This window comes from Meleagris gallopavo, chromosome 5 (assembly GCF_000146605.3).
Source record: "Meleagris gallopavo isolate NT-WF06-2002-E0010 breed Aviagen turkey brand Nicholas breeding stock chromosome 5, Turkey_5.1, whole genome shotgun sequence".
In the NCBI taxonomy this organism is placed as follows: domain Eukaryota; kingdom Metazoa; phylum Chordata; class Aves; order Galliformes; family Phasianidae; genus Meleagris; species Meleagris gallopavo.
Genome location: NC_015015.2, coordinates 10,843,908 through 10,862,928, shown reverse-complemented (window position 1 = coordinate 10,862,928; position 19,021 = coordinate 10,843,908). Strand labels below are relative to the sequence as shown.

The window sequence follows — 19,021 nt, the reverse complement described above, 5'->3', positions numbered from 1 at the left end:
TCTGTTTTGCCTTATTTTTCTTCCTCCAAATGCCTTCTAATGTAATTACAAAGTTGTGCTTCCAAAAGCCTTTTGGCTGGCATGAGGAGAGTACAGCCCATAATTCATTTATGAGATGTTCTGGGAGCCATGTAATTGCTTTGCACCGGCTGCAGGCTCCCGAGGGGCCTCTCTCTGCTCCCAGAGCCGCAGGCAGAAGGGAGAGCACACACTGGAGGGCTGGGGTGGAGCTGAGCCACAGACAGTGATGGTGCAAGTGCTGGAAGGATGAGAGAGCCAGGGGGAGAAACACTGGTGACACATCAATGCTGTCCAAGTTCACATGAGAGATCTTTCCCATTGCTGTCAGTGAAGCTTTTCAACCTGCCTTAATTTTCTGGTTTTTCAAGCCTGATTTTCATCTAAAATCAGGTAAAATTATTGACTTTCCTATGCAATTTGTTCAGGGGTTCATGCAAAGAGGCAGCAAAATGCAAGGGCTGGTTCCAGTGAGGAACAATCTGATTATCCATCTTGCTGGCATTTTTGCTTTCATTTCCAGGATTTGATGTAACACATTTTCCTTTCTTGCAGTACGTGGAGGTTTTGGGAGTCTTTCTTTCTTTTTTATTTTCCTTTTTTCTTCCTTTCTCTGAAAAACTACACCTCTAAAGCAAAAGTTACTCTTCTTTATTCCCTTAAGCTTGAATTCGATAAACTTTTGTGAATGATTTGTTCAAGGCCAGATTGGATGGGGCCCTGGGCAGCCTGGTCTAGTATTAAATTGGGGACGTTGGTGGCCCTGCACGTGGCAGGGGGGTTGGAGATTCATGATCCTTGAGATCCCTTCTGTGGCCATTCTGTGATTCTATGATTTAATTTTTATGAGGTCTCAGCCTCTGTTGGAATATTCGTAGGGAGAAAAAATAGAATGAGCTATGATCAGATGGGTGACTCTGCCTGCTACATAGCTCCATTTTGGAAGAGGAAACATGGAAAAACTTGCAAAGGGAATCATTTAAGGGGAGTGCTCAGAGAGTCGTAGAATCGTTAAGGCTGGAGAAGACCTCTAAGATCCTGCAGTCCAACCACCAACCCATCCCCACCATACCCACTGACCACATCCCTCAGTGCCACATCTCCATGGTTCTTGAACACCTCCAATTGGCCTTCAAATATTTTACAGCCACTTTTGTGTGTGTGTGTGTGTGTTATCGGGGCCCTTGGCCCAGCTGTCACAACAGACACTCGATGTTTATATCAGGTCCGGGTTTTGTTTGAGATTAGATTTGTTCAAATAACACGACGGCGTGCCTGACTTCCAGCCTTATGCCTGGGGAGGAGGATAGAGTCTGGCTACCTCCTGTGTCACTGCTGCATTGTTTGGGCTCTCCAGGGTCACTTGGTGGCCTTGGTTGCGTTTCTGTCATCCTTTTGTCTGAACAACACAGTGTGGCCAGTGCTGAGACATGGGTCAGGAGAAGCCCAGCTTCTTCCCCAACACTGGCTGCTCTCCATCTGCCTGTTGTATGCATATATGGACTATCCAGGCAGTTTTTCCCCACCATGAAACCCTTTGCTGAGCGAATGAGATCTCCTTGGGAAGATTTAGGTTAATCATCCCATAGGAAGCTGAGTGCTTTTTTGGTCAATCACTTTAAATAGCCACATTGTAATCACTGGTTCCTGATGGAGAATCACAACACACATCCCACTCCTGACAACTAACAGCAATACAGGGCACACCAAAAGAAAGTGGTGCTCTGCTCTAGCTTTAACCAGACTTGCTCATGTGAGCACACTAACTGTGTTCCTAGGGTGTTTTCAAATGGATGTTTTTTCTCCCTGTTGTAACTGGTGGTGGTATTCTCTTTCTTCCCAGGCATTTTTCTGCTTTGCTCTGGCCTTCTGTGGGATGATACCAGCTCTCTGCTGGAGATACATGCACAGCACAGAGGTAAGCACTCTTTGCAGGAGATGCCAAGAGACTTTCTTCACAGGTTTTGCAGTGATTTCTATCCTAGAAGGGGCAGCTGGTGGTAATTAAGCCACCCTCATCAAGGTCTATAGGCTGCATGTTGTGTTACATCTATCCTTTGCAAGAGCAGGGCTGCCTTTCCCTGCAGGGTATCTAGAGGGAGAGGGGAGCATAGAATGCTTGCTGTACAAACCTTTGAACAGGGCAAATGTCCAGGTAAGACAAGATATGAGACTTGCTTTAAGTGGTTTTGGGAGGTTGCTTTTGAAAAATGAGCTGCTTGACTCTTGAGAAGTTATGATTTTCTGAAATGCTGCATAGCATCAGGTCCAGTTCTGGGTAATGTCAGCTGGGAGCCTCTGTTCAAAGGTTGCAGTGGGTTGTGGCCACCTCCACCTCTGCTGACTTCCAGGGCAACCACCCAGGAGCTGTGTTTACAACATAGTTTTCCCCCATGCTAACGCTTTGTGGCTTAGGACTGACCGCTTGCTTCTTGCCCTTTGCCAGTGATTCCCTTGGCACTTTTTTTTTTCTTTTTTCCCTCTATCAGTTTGTCCAGCTACTTTGCAAACATGGGGTGGATACGGATAGTCCAGTAGCATTTTTGCTTCAAATCCTTATCTAGTTGGTTGTTGTTTTTTTTTTCAAGTGCTTTGTCCATAAATGCTTCCACATGTTATGGTTACCTTCAGTACTTGGTTTTTAATACTGACTGTAACAAAACAGAAATAGTTTTTCCTAGGCAAGATGAGAGTTTTTTGTTCAGTGTCTACTTTCCAGATAAGGAAAGCCAGCAGTGTTTCTGATGACAGAAAAATTAAAATGCTGTTGGAGATCCTCCTGGGTTTCTCTTTTTGCAAAGATGAAAATTAAGACGGGCTGGAAATGAGGAAAGATTTAATTAGGAGTATCACTTACAAAACGCTTAGAAATCTGGTTTTGCTTGAAAAAACTTGTCTCTCTAGCAAGGAAGGAATGCAGATATGAGTGTGTCCCAATCCTGGTTTCCTTACAGCAGATTCTTACTGTGTGTTAATCCTCTTGATTAAAAAACACCTGAATTCCCTTTATAGAGCAAATCCTTTTTACTGAGAATCATCTGGAATGGAAAAGTCCCATGTTCAGTTGAAGAATGATTTTGGCAGTAGAAGGCAAAGTGCCCTGCTTGCCTTTGGCTCCCTTAGAGACCAGTTGTTTACATTGCTTCTTACAGAGAAGCTATGCAGGACAGGAGAAAAAGACAACTTATCTGTAAATAGTCCATTTTCTCAGACTTGGACACTGTAAACAAAACATGAATGTTTCTCATTTTCCAATCTCTGCTGTTCTTCTGACTTCCTATAGCTCCTGTTCTTTCAGAGATCAGTCATGTCTCTTTTACTTTCAAGTTACCTGCATCCCAGACAGACTCGATGTCACCAGTCTTTGTAGAACAACTTCTACCAGACATGTGAAAAACAAGAATCTGAGATTTATTGTGCTTTACCCCGAGAGTCTGAATCCTCCACTCAGTATTGTGATTATTCCTTGCTCTATGGGTCTGTCCGTGGTGGTCAATAACTGGGTTTTATGTTTTATGCCCTCTTCTGTACCATCTTCTTTGCATCCATCTGTCTGCATAAATTCAGAGGAGTTAATGTTGAAAAAATAACTTACTCCTTCCCACTGCATGCTTGTCTGGGGGGTTCTGCAAAGAAAAAATGGACAAAATGGGGGAAGGAGAACTAAGAGTGACATTTCAGATCCTCCACCTGTCTCTCTGGCAATGCAACTTGAGTTCTATGAGATCAGTGGTGATCAGCGTAATTAGCCTGCTGGCAAACTGCTTTAGCTGTCTTCTGGTGGGAGAGTGTCACTAATCTCTTAGAGGAGTGGCACCAGTGACTGCCAATGAGAGAATGACATGTGAAGAAGGGTAGCAAAGGTGACCTCACTTTGAACAGCTCTGACAACCACCGACAGGATGGGGTTTTCTGTTTCCAGCCACATTAGGAAGTCCTGGTTCTTGAAGCCAAGGAGCTGAGTCTTCTTTTCCAAGACAGAAGTTATTTTGAAGGCAACTCCTTTCCCATAAACCACTGCCCAGCGCAGCCTGGTGCAGCTGGGACCTGAGGATGGATGTAGGTTTATGCCATAGCTGGCACAGCTCACTGGGCGGCTGCCTCCTCCTGCAGACCTGCCAGCTCTCCTTCTCTCTTTGCACATTAACTGCTGCTGGAGAAACCTGCCTGCAGAGGCTGGAGGGAAGAGCTGGAAATGGTTTCAAACTAGAACAGGGGAGGTTTAGATTGGATATAAGAAAAAAATGCTTTACAGTGAGGATGGTGAGGTACTGGCACAGGTTGCCCAGAGAGATGGTAGGAGCCCTGTTCCTGGAGACATTCAAGGTCAGGTTGGATGGGGCTCTGAGCACCTGATCTAGTGTAAGTATCCCTGTTCATTGCAGGGGAGTTGGACCAGATCGCCTTTAAGGGTCCCTTCCAACTCAAACCATTCTATGATTCCTGAGCTTTCTGGGTGCTCTATTATAGCTGAGAAGGGCTTTGGGTGTTCCTGATGACAAACACAAAACAGATTTGGGGGCCTTGTCTCTGGGCTTTGCTGAGGGAAAGGCCTAGGGATCTGCTGTGTCACATTTTGTTTTTTCTCTGCAGCAGCATAGGGAATGCTCCCAGCAGCTTCATGAGCTGGGAGGGTGAATCAGCAGAAATAGAACTGCTGAAGGCAGTTCAGCATCAGAAGGTGCCTCTTAATTACGTAGATTTGATAGAAAGTAAATGTTGGCTTAAAAGCAAGTAAATTATGATTTACCTCCTGATGCTGGGAGACACTTGAAGCCAAGAAATGGTGCAGTGGTGCCATGTTTCTCCTGGGCTGGACTAGAGGAACAGTTCCCTTTGCCATGGAATGCCAGGAAAAATAAAAAGAGGAACTGATGACATACCCAAAGCCTCGCAGCAGGTGATGATTTGAGCTGCTGCACCATGCACCCTTCATCCTGCTCAGGCTGTCAGTGTGCATCTGTTGGGTATCTGACCACTCTTCTGGTGTGCACACCTGATTTCCCATGCCCTTTGGATGTAGGGTTGCTTGGCTTTGCTTTGCTTTATACTGGGGCCAGCTTCTACAGAGTCCAGTACGAGGTGATGGCCTCACCTAAGGCAATGCTTAAATACAAGCTTATATCACAGTGATTTTAATGGGACTTAAATGCAAGCTGGAGGTAGGTTAAGTACTTTATGAAACCGGAATCAGAGCACACTGGTTCCTTCTTGATGCAGCAGAGCTGTGACAGGGCTGCAGCCACTTGCAGAGGTCTTTAAAGGGCCTTCACAAAAAGTGGGGATTTGGCTGTTAAAACAACAGAAATAGTCTGATGTCTTCCTTGTTCCTGATGTTATTCATGCTACCAGGCACAACTGCTCTAAAGTAAGCACTGAGCTTTTTGCTTTTTCAGAAATATGGAAAAAAAAAAAAGAAAAAAAATAGAAAAGGAAGGAGAAAACCCCTCCTCCTCCCCTTCCCTAAATATCATGCATCTCTCCCATGTTTGTGTTCCCATCACATAGGAGACAGTACGCCCCTTTGTCTGACGTACTGCTGAGGCACTCATGCTTCATTATTTATTGTTGCCCCAGCTCTGAACCCGCGGCCCCTTTTCTGCTTTTCTCTGCAGAGCTGCAGCTGGAGCTGCTGCCTCTAGCAGCTCCAGCCAACAGTTCCCATTGCCCCAGTATGGGATGATGCTTCCAGGCTCACATGACCTTGGTGCTGGTTGCCCAGAGAGGTTGTGGGTGCTCTGTCCCTGGAGACACCCAAGGTCAGGTTGGATGGGACTCTTGAGCATCTGATCTAGTGTAGGTATCTTTGTTCATTGCAGGGGAGTTGGACCAGATGGCCTTCAAGGGTCTCTTCCAACTCAAATGATTCTATGGGTGATGGTGCTCACCTGGAATCAGATCTGTTGCTGATGCAACTTTTTCCCTTTTTTTTTTTTTTTTTTTCCCTATCTGAAAGCAGTTTTGGTGTTTTTCTATGATGAAGCAGTCTTGAATGATGCCAGTTGCACATGTTGCAGGTGAGCGATGGCTTGACCACAAAACTGAGAGGTTCATAAATGGTTGGATCTGAGCGGTGGCAGCTGTGAGTGCCCTTGCCAGCATTGTGGTTCAGCAATTCTGTTATAAAATATTGTGAACTGAAATACTTAACTATAAAAAAGATAACAAAGAAACAGGAGGACCTTGGCACACTGAGACTGGTATCTATAACTAGAGGTGCAGCATCGGGTATGGAGAATTAAGGAGAAAGAAACCTTTGGTGTAACAACCAGACTTCTGCCAAGCTTTTGCTGTTGGTTTGGGGTGTGGAGGTAAGAAATGAGGTTTGCTTAACAGCAGCTGAAAGGAGACATTCAAGGTCAGGCCAGACATGGCTCTGAGCAGCCTGATTGAGTTGTAGGCTCCCTGTTCATTGCAGGGGAGTTGGGCCAGGTGTCCTTTAGACATCCCTTCCAACTCAAATGACTCTGTGTGCATCTGTGTACGTACTTACATGCATGTATCTGACCTGCTTGGCAGGCAGGGTGCAAGCTGGTGCACTGGGGACTGGTGTGGTTTGGTGTTCCCCTGCCTCCAGGCAGCATTCCGTCCCACAGAAGCAGAGCTGTGTCCCTGCTCTGGAAAGCAGTGAGTCACCCGTCCCAGAGCTGGCAGCTGCTGAGCACTTTGGCTGCCAGTGCTGCTGCTCTGAGCTGGGCTCTGCCCCTGGAGGAGCTCTGCCTGCATCTGTGTTTCGGGAAGGCAATGCTGAGATAGGAGGGGAGCAGTGAAGCAGGTCAGCATTTTTATCAGCTCCTTATGCAAACCACTTACAGCAGCAGAAGGTGCTGGAATTGGAGAGAAATGGCTCAGCAAAGTGTTGCTGCTGTGGGCTTTATGGTTTCACAGCAGCTTTTCTTTCCCCCTCTATTTGCATGTACTATCAGTGATGAACAAAAAAAGACTCTTGCTGTCCCAAAACCGGTAAGAGGGGGAAAGTGCACTAGTTTATTTAAATAAATATTTGTTTTGTGTGTGTGTGTGTGTGTGTGTGTGTGTGTGTGTGTGTGTGTGTTTAAGGTACATATATATCAGATGAAAACCACTTAGTCTATAAGACTCATTTGGGTCTCCCTGCTCTTACTCCATCAACAGTCTCCAGTGACCTCCAGCATCCGAGGGGAGCAGCATCTCCTGATGTCACCCATCTGGAGGTGGGAGCTCCGAGCTGCTCTGCTCTGCTTTGCATGCTGGCTGTGTTTCTGCAGCTGTGAGCTCTCGGCTGGAGGAAGCCCGATGCGGGGGCGAGGAAGGGAGCTGAAGTGCTGTTAGGGAAGCATAAAGCTCCAACTTGCAATGACTGGGTTTTCATACTGGAACAAGGAATGGTGTAGAGGGTGACAACCACTTTATTCCAATTTTGCGACTTAAAACACTGCCTTACTGACACCAAGTGCATCCCTCTCGGCAGCAGTGAACAGATAGGAAAGAACACAAGTGGTTTAGACAGACTAAACGCCTTCCTGAAATCATAAATCCTGCTTCTTTAGGGAGTGTAGAGGATATAGAGCATAATAAACAGTCTCAAAATTCCTTCTTTCTTTTACTCTAAGTGAAAAATGCTGCTCTATTAAGTTGCTTGATGTCAGCAGCATCAATCTCGGTGATTTTCCATTTGTTGCATCTGCAAACCTATCTCTATCACCTCTAAATTAATGTTTCATTAAGGAATGCAGACAGACACGGGAGACAGCAATTATTTGACTAATTTAGAGTTGGAATATTTTGCCAAGCTTCTTCTGGGAAAAGAATTACTCTGAGGTGTGACCTTCTTACCACTTAACCTGGAGATTTTTCTCAAGCCCAGCTGATGCTCCATCTTCAGCTGTCACTGCTTTGTTTGTTTGTTTGTTTTCTAACAGATAAGCACTGGAAGTGCATTTTCCTTCCAAGGGATATCTTTGTGCAGTAATACTCCTAGAATCTTTTGTGTAGGAAAGGACCATTAAAGGCCGTCTGGTCCAACTCCCCTGCAATGAACGGGGACACCTACACTAGATCAGGTGCTCAGAGCCCTGTTCAGCCTGATCTTGAATGTCTCCAGGGATGGGGCTTCCACCATCTCTCTGGACAACCTGTGCCAGTGCCTCACTGCCCTTACTGTAAAAAACTTCTTCCTATATCTGGTTTAAACTTCTCCTCTTTCAGTTTGAAACCATTTCCTGTGGTCCTGTAGCGACAGATCCTGCCAAAGAATGTCCTCTTCTTTCTTTCAGTACCCCTTTAGATAATAAAAGGCTGCTCTCAGGTCTCCCTAGAGCCTTCTCTTCTCCAGCCTGAACAGCCCTAGCTCTCTCAGCCTGTCCTCATAGGGGAGGTTCTGCATGGGTTGACCCCCGAGGGTATAGCACTTGTCACCAATCTCCATCCAGGCATTGAGCCACTGACCTCCTCCAGGAACAGGTCACAGCGTTCATTGTAAGCATCTTTGAATCATGTGGTAAGTCATCAGTGCTTCATCAGGAAGAGGTAAACTCATGTGACCAGAGTGGTGAAAATGTGGGAGTGGAAGCATAGGATCTCTGTAGGGGAAGCCCACACAAGCTTTCTTTTCTCTGTCTCTGCTGGTTATGTGTTATCTGCTGAGTTATTAAGGGATGAGGACAGCTGTGGCTTTCTTAAAGCACTTTATAAAGAGTATCAGCATAACCACTCAAAAAGCATCTGGTTGCCTAATTGGGAGAGAAAGCACCCTGATTAATTTTTTTTTCTCTGACACCTGCTGCAAGAAAAAAAAAGCAATTATTTTGGGGTGGTGGAATGAAAATTGAGTGTGTGATAGGAATTTATGGCAATTTGGAGCAAAGCCGTGAAGTACTCTCTTCACTATGCCGTGTTCTGCTCACAGGAAAGTTGAGGGATGAATTTGTGTGAACAAAATAAACACTGTCACAAATAAGGCAGTGTCATGAACCCATCTGGTGACTTTGTCTGACACTTTCAGTTTTTATTTTTTCCCATCATTAGACATGCATGAGGCTGTGTGCCATTTTGGTCTGGGTAGAGGCTGCCAAGTGCGATGGCTGAGCTCTGAGCATAAACATAACCCCATCTTGGGCAGGCAAGTTGGTGAGACGGTCAAGGAGGGAAGATTTAGGTTGGATATCGGGGGGAAGCTCTTTACTATGAGAGTGGTGAGGTGCTGGAACAGGTTGCCCAGAGAGGTTGTGGATGCCCCGTCCTTGGAGGTGTTCAAGGCCAGGTTGGATGGGATTCTGGGCAGCCTGGTGTAGTATTAAATGGGGAGGTTGGTGGCCCTGCATGCGAAGTGGGAATTGGAGCTTGATGATCCTTGAGGTCCCTTCCAATCCAAGCCATTCTATGATATGGTGAATTATTACTGCAGCCTTTGGCTGTCCTCCTGTTATACCTCCTATGCTCTCTGGCACGGTCCCCTGCATAAAAGGAAACAGCAGTGATAAATGTGGGGATTTAGGACTTGACACCTACCTTTGCAATACTTAAACCAGAAAGCTCTCTGCAGTAATCTGTGTAAACCAACTGGCGCTTGTCTTAAGGCAGCTACTTTCCCCTCCAAAATCAAATCATTCTGGCAAAACTCATCAAGATGATGTGGAGAAGTTACAGTCAATTCTCTCTTTATTTGAAAAGAGGGGAAAAAAAAAAAGAAAGAAAGCAGGCTTTGTAGTTCGATGTTTGGTGCCTTACTGCAATCTGAATCGTGTATTCAGAGGAAACAAATGCTAGATGCAATTGCTGGATAGAAGCACTGAGAAGGACTAATCAGCAGACTGTACTTTCAGGCTTGCCCAGACATGTGTTCTAAAAGGAAATCATTGCTATAAAATAATTTCCATTTAATCCTTTGTGGTTTTGCTTTTCGGAGGCCGCTTGGGAAAATGAAAAATCAGTACCTAAAGAAGAACACAGCTTAGAAGTAAGCTTAGGAACACTGTGTAATTGAAGTCTTCAGTAGCCATGATGTGTCTGGAGATTATTTTCTCCTCGTTGATATCACTGTGGCTGTGGTTGAGAAGGCTGTGAAGCAGTGCCTGCCTGTAGCTCTTCTCTTGCTGTTTCCTACTGTTGAAAAACATTTCTGCCATAGGTTTGTCATAGGAATCTCATTCCTTCAACCTTTTCCATCACCTGCCTTTCTTCTAACGGCCTCAGTCGAAATGCTTGATGTTACTGTGGGACGTCTAAAATAAGAAGTCTCTTTAGAAATGGGTTTTGTCTGATTGTGTTCAGTGAAGTACTGCATGCAGCTGCACTGCTCACTGTACTTACAATGCAGCGTGGAGCATATGCTATCTGCAGCAGAATATTTTGAATCGTAGGATGGTTTGGGTTGGAAGGGACCTTGTATGATCATCCTTCCACCAGATCAGGCTGCTCAAGGCCTTAAGAGCTTCCAGGGTGGAATGGGGCACACGCAGTTTCTCTGGGCAGCCGGTGCCTCACCACTCTGAATAAAGGATTTCTTCTCTATATCTAACCTAAGACTCCTCTCTCTTAGTTTAAAGCCATTATCCTTGCCCCATCACTACTCTGCCTTTCAGATTCGGTTCTTCCCCAGTTTCCTGCAGGCTGTTTCAGGTACTGAAAGGACTATGGGTAATGAGGGATATAAAAGTAACAACACCACAAGAGTAGGATGAAAAATTATCCCTTTTTTCATTATTGTTAATCCAATTCTTCAGTGGAAGTAAGCTTTTTTTACTGAATTAATTTACTTAATTGCTGCTACTGGGAAGCTGCTTTATGGCGTACCTGAAGTTAGGAAAGTCTGAATGTTTTGCTTTTTATTGGGGTTTAAGTTTTTCCTAGAGGGAGAATGGTATGCACATCCACGTTGGAGTGCTGAGCGGGGGCCTTGCTCCAGGAATCCTCGTTCCACCCCATTCCCTCTGTCCTGTGGATCGATTCTCTGCTCTGAGAGCCAAGTGTTGCCTTCAGCCTGTTCAGATCAATATGGGCAGGGAAGCAAGGGGAAATGAAAGGAAGAAATAAATCTTTTTTTTTCTTTTTTTTTTTTTCCTGGCGCTAAAAGCAATTGTCATATTTTTCCATTGAAAGCTGAGCAGGAGTTGGCTGGGATTCGTCAAGCTGCAAGTTCTCGTGCTTTTAGTAAATATTTAGGATCTGATTCACCATGGAGTGAATCAGATCTCCGTTATTTTTTGAGCTTAATTCAGAGGAACTCTTCCATCACTGCTGTCCACCGGAGGTGCTCTCACCTTTATGTTTTAGCAAGATGGCAGATACTTGTCTTTATAATCTCTTTTCAGAACAAGATGATGTTGTCACCTCCACCTTGCAGGACACGAGGGATGTGGAGGCACATATGTCACAGGCACTTCTGTTTCTGTATTTCTTTGACAATACATCCAAAACTGGCCAAAAGCTTCAGCTGTAAGCCAAATGGACAGCTGCTGTGCTCATCTTGGTGCACTGTACAGATGTTTGCCTCTCTTGCAGGTGGAGGACAGTATGCTGGATGTGTACGACCTTGTGTACGAGGAGGTGAGGAGGAATGGCTCTAGCTCCAAGAGGCACGAGCTGACTCTCATCCATGAAGTAGTAAGTTATCCTCCAGACTTCACAGAACCCTTTTTCTGGAGCATCTGCCCATTGATTCCAACATGCTCTGCTTCACCAGTGCTGTAGTACTGTTCTCCTCTGGAACCAGCCTTTTGTCAAGTCCATATGTAGTATGAGGGCAGCCATATACACCTTCCTAGCACCTTCAGTCAAGTATAGAGAGGGTGAGAATTCTATATAATCCAACAGAACTACTTGGACTTGATTACTTCTGCCTACCCTTGCACCTATTGCTGGTGAAGAATAGAGGGCTCTGTGTACCTGATATAACTGTAGGTGTCCCTGTTCATTGCAGAGGAGGTAGACCAGATGACCTCTAAGGGTCCCTTCCAATTCAGATGATTCTGTGATAATGTGAGTTCTTGCAATGTTGTAAGTTGCTAGCTGTCTCCCAAACCCAATGACCTGGAATGCATAGCATGGTAGGCACTTACTTAGTTTGGCCACTGTAATTGATGGTGAAACAATCCTTATCTAGTGTTGTGTGTTTATCTTCCATCACTGCGAGTACATCTTGCCTACCTGCTTTGCTCCTCACAGCCCCATTTACCACCCTGCCCTCTCTTGCAGTTCCTGTGCTGTGGGAAGCACTCTCCTCTTGGAGACACAGCTGCTGTCGAGCACAAGATGTGCCATCCTGGCACAGAATGGGCTGCTGGACGGGTAAGTTGCTTCTCTGTTGCTTTTCTCCGGCCTCCTCGTCTTCTGCATGTGTGGAGGTTGTGTGATTACACAGGCATGGGTCTGATGGAAAAACACTATTGAATTTGTCACATGGTTCTGGTCTCTAAGGCTTAAAACGTGTTCTGCTAACAGCAAATGTTGAAAGAGCACACGTTGACTGTAATTCCTTTTCCCAAGGGCATTAAGCAGGTATTAAAAATTTAAATGAGAAACTCATAAAGCAGGATTATGTTGTCCAGCAGTAGCTTCATCAAGCAGACTTTATATTTGGTTGCAATATGCCAATGAAGTACTGAAGAGCCCTCCAGTATTAGACTGTGCGTGCACTGAAGTTGTAACATAGACTTCATAGTCTGAGTAAATCTCTTGTATGATTTTTCCCACTGGAATAACAAAACTAGCATCAGAATGAGTTGTCCCTAGGAAAAACAAATGGTGTTGCTACAGACAGCTATGTGGAAATATTGCTATTGTGTCTTGACAGTACAAGAGGTAATGGCCTCAAATTGTGTCAGAGGCGGTTCAAGTTTGATATTAGGAAAAATCTCTTCTCAGAAAGAGTGGTGAGGCATTTGTACAGGCTGCCCATGAAGGTGGGGGAGTCACTGTGCCTGGAGGTATTCAGGAACTGTGGAGATGTGGCACTGAGTGACATGGTTTATTGGGCGCTACTCGTGGTAGGTGAACAGTTGGACTAGATGATTTTAGAGGTCTTTGCCAACCTTAATGATATGATGATTCTATGATAAGCAGTAACACAACCCTTTGATGCACCAGTACGTGTTAACCCATGGTTTCCAGCTGCCTCCTGGAAAATCCAGCCTCGAAATGAAGTAAACCTCAGCTCAAAGAGCAGGAAGAAAGAGTAAAGCAGCCCTGGGCACTGTGCCTTTGGTCAGCCCCACCAATGGTTTGCATTTGGTTGGAGGGAACCACAGCATTTGGTTGCTGCAATGTATTCACTCATGTGCTGATGCTGTGGGACCGTAAGCCCTTTTACCTTGTTCTACAAAGTCAAGGGCAGGCTTTGTGCATTCTTGAAATGACTCTTGGCTATCGCCCACTGGATTTCAGTGGTGTTGCCAGAGTGCTTAATGCTAATATATAATAATGCTAGTGGCACCTTCAATGCTGAGCTGTTAGTATCTTTGGGGAACACGCAGCATTATGATATACTCTGCTTTCCTGTCTCTTCACATCACCCTCTTTGTTTCCCAGAGGAAGAAAATAACACTGTGCGTGACCACACCAGCTGTGTGTACACACATCCTCTGCAGACTGAAATGCATCGTAGTAAGAAAATCATAGACGTATTGTAGTAGTGGAAAATATACTGCAGGTGTTTTTCTACCCACCTGAGCTGCTCTCTCCTTCCAGGACTGCCTACAAGAGATGCATGGCTTCCTGAAGAAGCACATGGGCTTTGTCTCCACACTCCTGGGCATCACCATCGGCTTCACGGTAGCTGTGTCTGTTCCTGTGTGCTCCTGACCCCACAGGAGACTTGTATCCTAAATAAGTCCCAAGTACCTGGGGACTTGAGGGGTTTTGAAGATGAGCACTGAAAAAATCAATGGTGATGGCCTCCACCACGGAAACTTCTTCTGTGGTATCTCTATGCTGCTCTTAAGATGGGGAAAGTTCTCCTGACCAGTGTGCATTTAGGGATTTGGATCCACCTTAACACAATGAAGATTAGAAGACTTCTCAAGAAAACCCAGAGGATTACTTTGTGTGTGTGTGTGTGTGTGTGTATTTCATACTGCTAGTAGTAAGCTAGGAAAGCCATCAGGCAATGTTATAGGTACATTTCTACTTACATGGAATTACGTACATGCACACAGAGCTTTAGCATTAAGGCTTTATTGGATCTTAGCACCGCTGAGCTCTTGCTCAGAAAATCCTCAGGATGTATAGCTGATGCATAATGGAAAGTCATGTATGAATATTTGGTGTTGCTTTCTAATTATTCTTTGGTGAGGAGAAATCTTGCTTAAGCTATATCCACACTGGAGTGTTTTGTATTTTTCTACTCATATACTTGTATTATACCACATTTTCCCCCCCACAACTTGATGTTATAGCTAGATAATGCAAGAAAGCCTTTGAAGTGTGCACTAAAGGAAATCCCACCATGAGGGTGGCCATTGTGACAGCAGGATGCGGAGCAAAGTGAGCCAGCTGGGACCACGGCTCTGATGTCCCCATCCCTGCGGCAGACGTGTCTCCACACGATTTGCACAATGAGGCCAACACAGTGTTGTTGCAACCCTTCCTACACCTCCTGCAACATCCTCACTTTGATAAGCTGCCTGTGCAAATCCTGAGACGTGATCAGATGCAGCACCGCGTGCTCGTCGGAAAAGCGCAGTGCAAAGGAAGCGTGCTGTCTTCTGCACTTGCGCTGTGCGTGTGTTGGAGGCTTATTTTTGTTGTTTTTTATTTTATTCCAAACAATGCATGAGGATTTTTTTTTCCTCTCTCTGTTATGTATACAAAGGGCTATTATGAGTTTGTTTGCATGGAGGGTCGTTTTGAGGAAGGAGTTTGAAGTCTGAGTTTCCTGGCTTCTTCTCGCTTTTTGGATATTTTTAGGATCGAGCTGGAGTCGTGCTGTGCTAATTCCAATCAGATGCTTTAACCACATGGTTGTGGTTTTTTTTTTCCTTCTATCCCATGTTGGAATTTGTATTTACCCTCTTAGTGGAAAAGAGCTCCCCCAAGAACAGTCTGACACTTTCATACGTAACAAATTCAGAAGTGCCAATCGAACCAGCAGGCAACACTTAGGATCACTTATTCGCACAGCTGGAGCATCCTCCTCCATTCAGCACTTAATTGTTCGCCCATCTTGTCTATTTCCTTTTAGGTTTATGGGATGGTTCTGACTTCTTTCCACTGGTTCTCCATCCACTTCAGTGACAACTTGGATCGGAAAGGCAAATACACCTTGCAAGGAAGATAGAAGCCTGTCTCCCAGGCTTCCCTACCAGGCAGAGCCAGCTCTCAATGTAGGTCGATGCCTGGAGTCCTCCACCAAACCCCTGGGAAGGCACTGTATTGCTCATCTTGTGTGCATTTCCAAGCTGCACATCTGGGTGGAACTCTGCAGAACAGTAGTCCTGAATCTTCACTGAGAATGGATGAGGACTGAGACGCACCTGGGCTTCAGATGCAGGTTGCCTCCTCGAGAGAAGGATGGTGTGTAGCACAAGAATACACACAGCCCCCTAGGACTCAACCAGAAGAATGCCCATCCAAAATCATAGCATTAAGCCAAACTTCTGCAATGTCACATGAGACGTTTCCTGTGACCCTAAAAAATGTGACTTCTCTAGGCAAGAGCTTCGGATTGTAACATGGGACAGATCTTGGTAAATATGTGTACGGTGAGTGTGGTATTGAAAAACAGGGAGCTTTGCTCTCCTACCTGGAACGGTGCTCATTGTTGTCTCCAGGGTTTCAGGTTTTAGACCACCCTGGAGTATGTCAGCACCCACCCACCACTACTGTTTTTTTTTCTCTATCAAACTGTTGCTGGAATTCTTGGTATAAATTAAGAAAAAAAAATAAATCAGAAAGCAGTGTGTGAGTTTTGAAACAGCCCTGCAGAATAAGGACGCATCCCTCTGCATCTCCCTCTTTTGGGTTTTTGAAATTCTTAGGATTAGATCAGCCTTTTAGGTGCTGCACTAATTTCGTGTGGGCTCCTTCAACATACTGCCTCCATTCTGTCTCTTTCTGGCTTCACTAACCTACCTATGCTGCTGTGAAATACAAAAGGACTTTGATATTGAACATGCAGGGCTTGTGTTTAAATTAAGGAGAAATGGACTGATCTCCAGCCACGTAAAACACAATGTCCACTTCCTCTTCTCTCCTCCTTATCAACAATAAGGAGGAATTTGAAAAGCCTCAGCCAGCTGAACATCTCAGGCAAGCTGAAATGATGGCTTCCTGGTGTGCTTTGCCCTCGTTGCAAGGAGGCAGAGCCACTTCTGAGCTGAAAACCATCACAGCAATAGATTTAGTTCCTGCTGGAAAATCTGCTGAGCTACAATGATGGAAAATATCCATTGAAGCAGCTTTCACCTCCCTCCTTCATTGTGGCTTTTACCTGTTGAGAACAGTAAGTGGCAGTTGAGATTCTCAGCTTCTGGAGATGATCTCATCTTATTGAGATAAGAGGAAAACCCCATGCTGATGTTCAGGACAATTCCGGGCCCTCCATGTGGACTGCTGCATTACAGCCTGCAGTAAACTTCCCCAGACCTGGTTAGCATTTGAACGGTTGCGGATGTTTTATATTGGAAAGAATGGCATTCAGGGAGGAAGAGCCAGGACTCCTTGTCCCTCTGCCCTGGTACAAGCAGAGCTTCATTGGAGCTTTGGAGGCAAGATCGAGTCCAAAGCACTGTGGAGCATCACCCAGCTCTCTCCTGGCAGTCACCAGCCCCATTTGAGCAGTTTAGTGGTGATATGCTTACCATGCAGCTGCACCTGCAAACATACCCACTTACTGGTGGTGGGAAGAGATTTGGAGATATGTATATAGGGGTTCTTAAGTACATCACCCTCCACAGAGACAGTCTCCACTGCGAGTTCTGGCTGTCATTGTCAAGTCTACTGCTGTTGTCATTCCTCAGGCCAGCTGGCAGCACACAAGACTCCTGGTGTCCTCAATAAAAACCAATCTCTTGCTGAAGGCTGTCATTCCTTCTCTTCTGCAATACACAGTGCTGGGCTGTTCACAATGGACTGTCCTCAGTGAGCCTTGTGGTGCTGGGAAGAGATGTTCCCCATGCAGTTGCATATGCCTTAGGACCTAGGCTACTTCTTCCCAACAAGGTAGGCTGGATGTCCCTCTCCTTCCTCTGCTCTATAACCACAGCTGGGGTTTGATTTTTTTTTTTTTTTTAAATAAAATATCCAAACAAGTTATAATCCCCTCTACAAACACTTGTTCTATATACCATGCTCTTTGTTCCCATTTCACAGCCTGCAGCCCTCATCTGCCTCCTCTTACCCAACCATGGAGGAGGGATAGTAATGGGGACAGAAGGGTCAAAGCCTTCCATATGACTCACCGTGTGCCTGTAGACAGCCTGGCCATGCTTCCTAAGAAGGCCACAGCTTGCTTATATCAAGCAGTAGGTGCAGCTTTTTGCTTTCACTTCTCAAGCAGCACTACTAGCAAAGAGGAAAAGGCCTCACACAGCAGCTGAGGATGTGTGGGGCTTTTGCACAGCAGAAGTAAAAGACCAAGGATTCAGAACCCTTGTGCAAGCCTAGGTTAAGCAATTAAGCTGAGCCTGAAAAGGAAGTTGATTGTGGGGACAGTGGGAATCTTTCAGACTTCAAATTGCTTTGCTATATCCTGTCTCACAGACAATGCTGGCTGCCACCAAATTATAACTTCCCCTTTGCCGTGCAATCTGAATTCAAACCCTGAGCTCGTGCTGTTGAGTCCTTCTGAAGCCTGGCAAACTTGGGTGAGAGGGCTCAGCAGAGCCCAGATTCATTGCTAACTCTCACTGTTGACTTCCCTTGGGTTGCCTGTACCTTCCTAATGCAAACTACCCCTCTTGCTCTCCTTAGCATCGCTGAGTACCTCTGTTGTTCAACTCTGAGGCACATTAGCTTGCTTACGGATGCAGTGGTTTTCTTTTTAGCCGTGTTACATCGGCACTGAGCTGTTGCAGCCTCTATTCACCTGCTGATGAATTATACATGGGTGGTACAGCGGCAGTTCCCCAGGCTGCTGAGCTGGGCTCTCACCCTCCTAGCTATGCTGGGGAAGAAGAGAAAACATCAGTGTAGAAATAGGAACTTGCTTGGGTTTGCTTTCTCTTTCCTATTCACAAGCAGTGCCTGTGAAAGCAGCACCTGCACTAAAACAAGACAGCTCCGGAAGCTGCTGCTGCCCTCCACCGCTCTTCTCTTTCTCCTCTTTATATAACCTGCCTGTCACCATAGATACCCTGCTGTAAATATTTAAAGTGTCAGTCGGTATGGAAGGAATTGCTGTGGAAGTTAGCAGAGGCAGAAACTCAAGGTGATGCTACAGGTCTCTGCTTACCCAGCAAGGGAATATAGGGATGCAGAAAGCAAAGATGGACGGGAAGCTCTCTGCCCTGCTCTCCCCACCAGAGCCAGCTCCACTCTTCCCCCAGAGTGATGTCCCACTGTCTGGGAGTAGGAGGGGCATCACCATGGCCTGATTTTTGGGTGGCTCTGTGTGGAGCCAGGAGATAGAGTCAACGATCCTTAAGAATCCCTTCCAACTTGAGATGTTCTATGACTCTATATACTTCAGTCCAGAGCTCATCTACCCAACACGGACCATAGATGGGGACCCTGTGGTGGATGAGGCTTTTTCCAGAGCCCAGCTGGGATCTGTGAAGGGTGGAGCTGCTGGTGTTCCCCTGCAGAAGCTGTCCTGAAAGCATGGGGCGGGGATACTGCTCAGCCCTGCGTCTGCTCTGGGGCCCTATGAGTCATACCCATAGATAGTTGTGCCAAAACCACAAGCATGACACTGGCCTTTATAGCAGCATCAAAAACAGGGAGAAGAAGAGGAGGAAAAGGGAGATAGACCAGCAGATGAAAGAAACACACCGAGCACCTCTGTTCTCTGCTACTTTACTCCGCTCAAAAATGTGAAAAAGTGAAAGCACACTTAAATGGCTGCTCCTGGGGGTGTTTTTTTTTTTTT

The 19,021-nt window shown here is 45.7% G+C and overlaps 1 protein-coding gene across 4 annotated transcripts; it reads left to right on the top strand.

Moving 5' to 3' along the window:
- Window positions 1-290: 290 nt before the first annotated feature.
- Window positions 291-18,395, top strand: LOC100542897 (tetraspanin-32). Of its 4 annotated transcripts, none has more exons than XM_019615377.2 (6): window positions 291-411; window positions 1,862-1,936; window positions 11,500-11,601; window positions 12,193-12,285; window positions 13,684-13,767; window positions 15,176-18,395. In XM_019615377.2, the coding sequence occupies exons 2-6, from the start codon at window positions 1,895-1,897 to the stop codon at window positions 15,269-15,271; spliced, it is 417 nt and encodes a 138-aa protein (XP_019470922.1). In that variant the 5' UTR covers window positions 291-411; window positions 1,862-1,894; the 3' UTR covers window positions 15,272-18,395. The 4 variants fall into 4 exon arrangements, 2 of the variants coding, with proteins under 2 accessions (XP_019470922.1, XP_019470923.1); XR_002114984.2 differs by having other exon boundaries at window positions 292-411; window positions 13,684-14,040; window positions 15,176-15,259; XR_002114983.2 differs by having other exon boundaries at window positions 292-411; window positions 13,684-14,712; window positions 15,176-15,254.
- Window positions 18,396-19,021: the final 626 nt, after the last annotated feature.

What these genes read in the sequence shown, in the direction of transcription:
- LOC100542897 (XM_019615377.2), top strand. Translation starts at nt 1,895, where the DNA reads ATGATACCAGCTCTCTGCTGGAGATACATGCACAGCACAGAG. An exon ending in CAGAATGGGCTGCTGGACGG is followed by an intron (nt 12,286 to 13,683) that starts GTAAGTTGCTTC and finishes CTCTCCTTCCAG; the next exon opens with GACTGCCTACAAGAGATGCA. An exon ending in GCATCACCATCGGCTTCACG is followed by an intron (nt 13,768 to 15,175) that starts GTAGCTGTGTCT and finishes ATTTCCTTTTAG; the next exon opens with GTTTATGGGATGGTTCTGAC.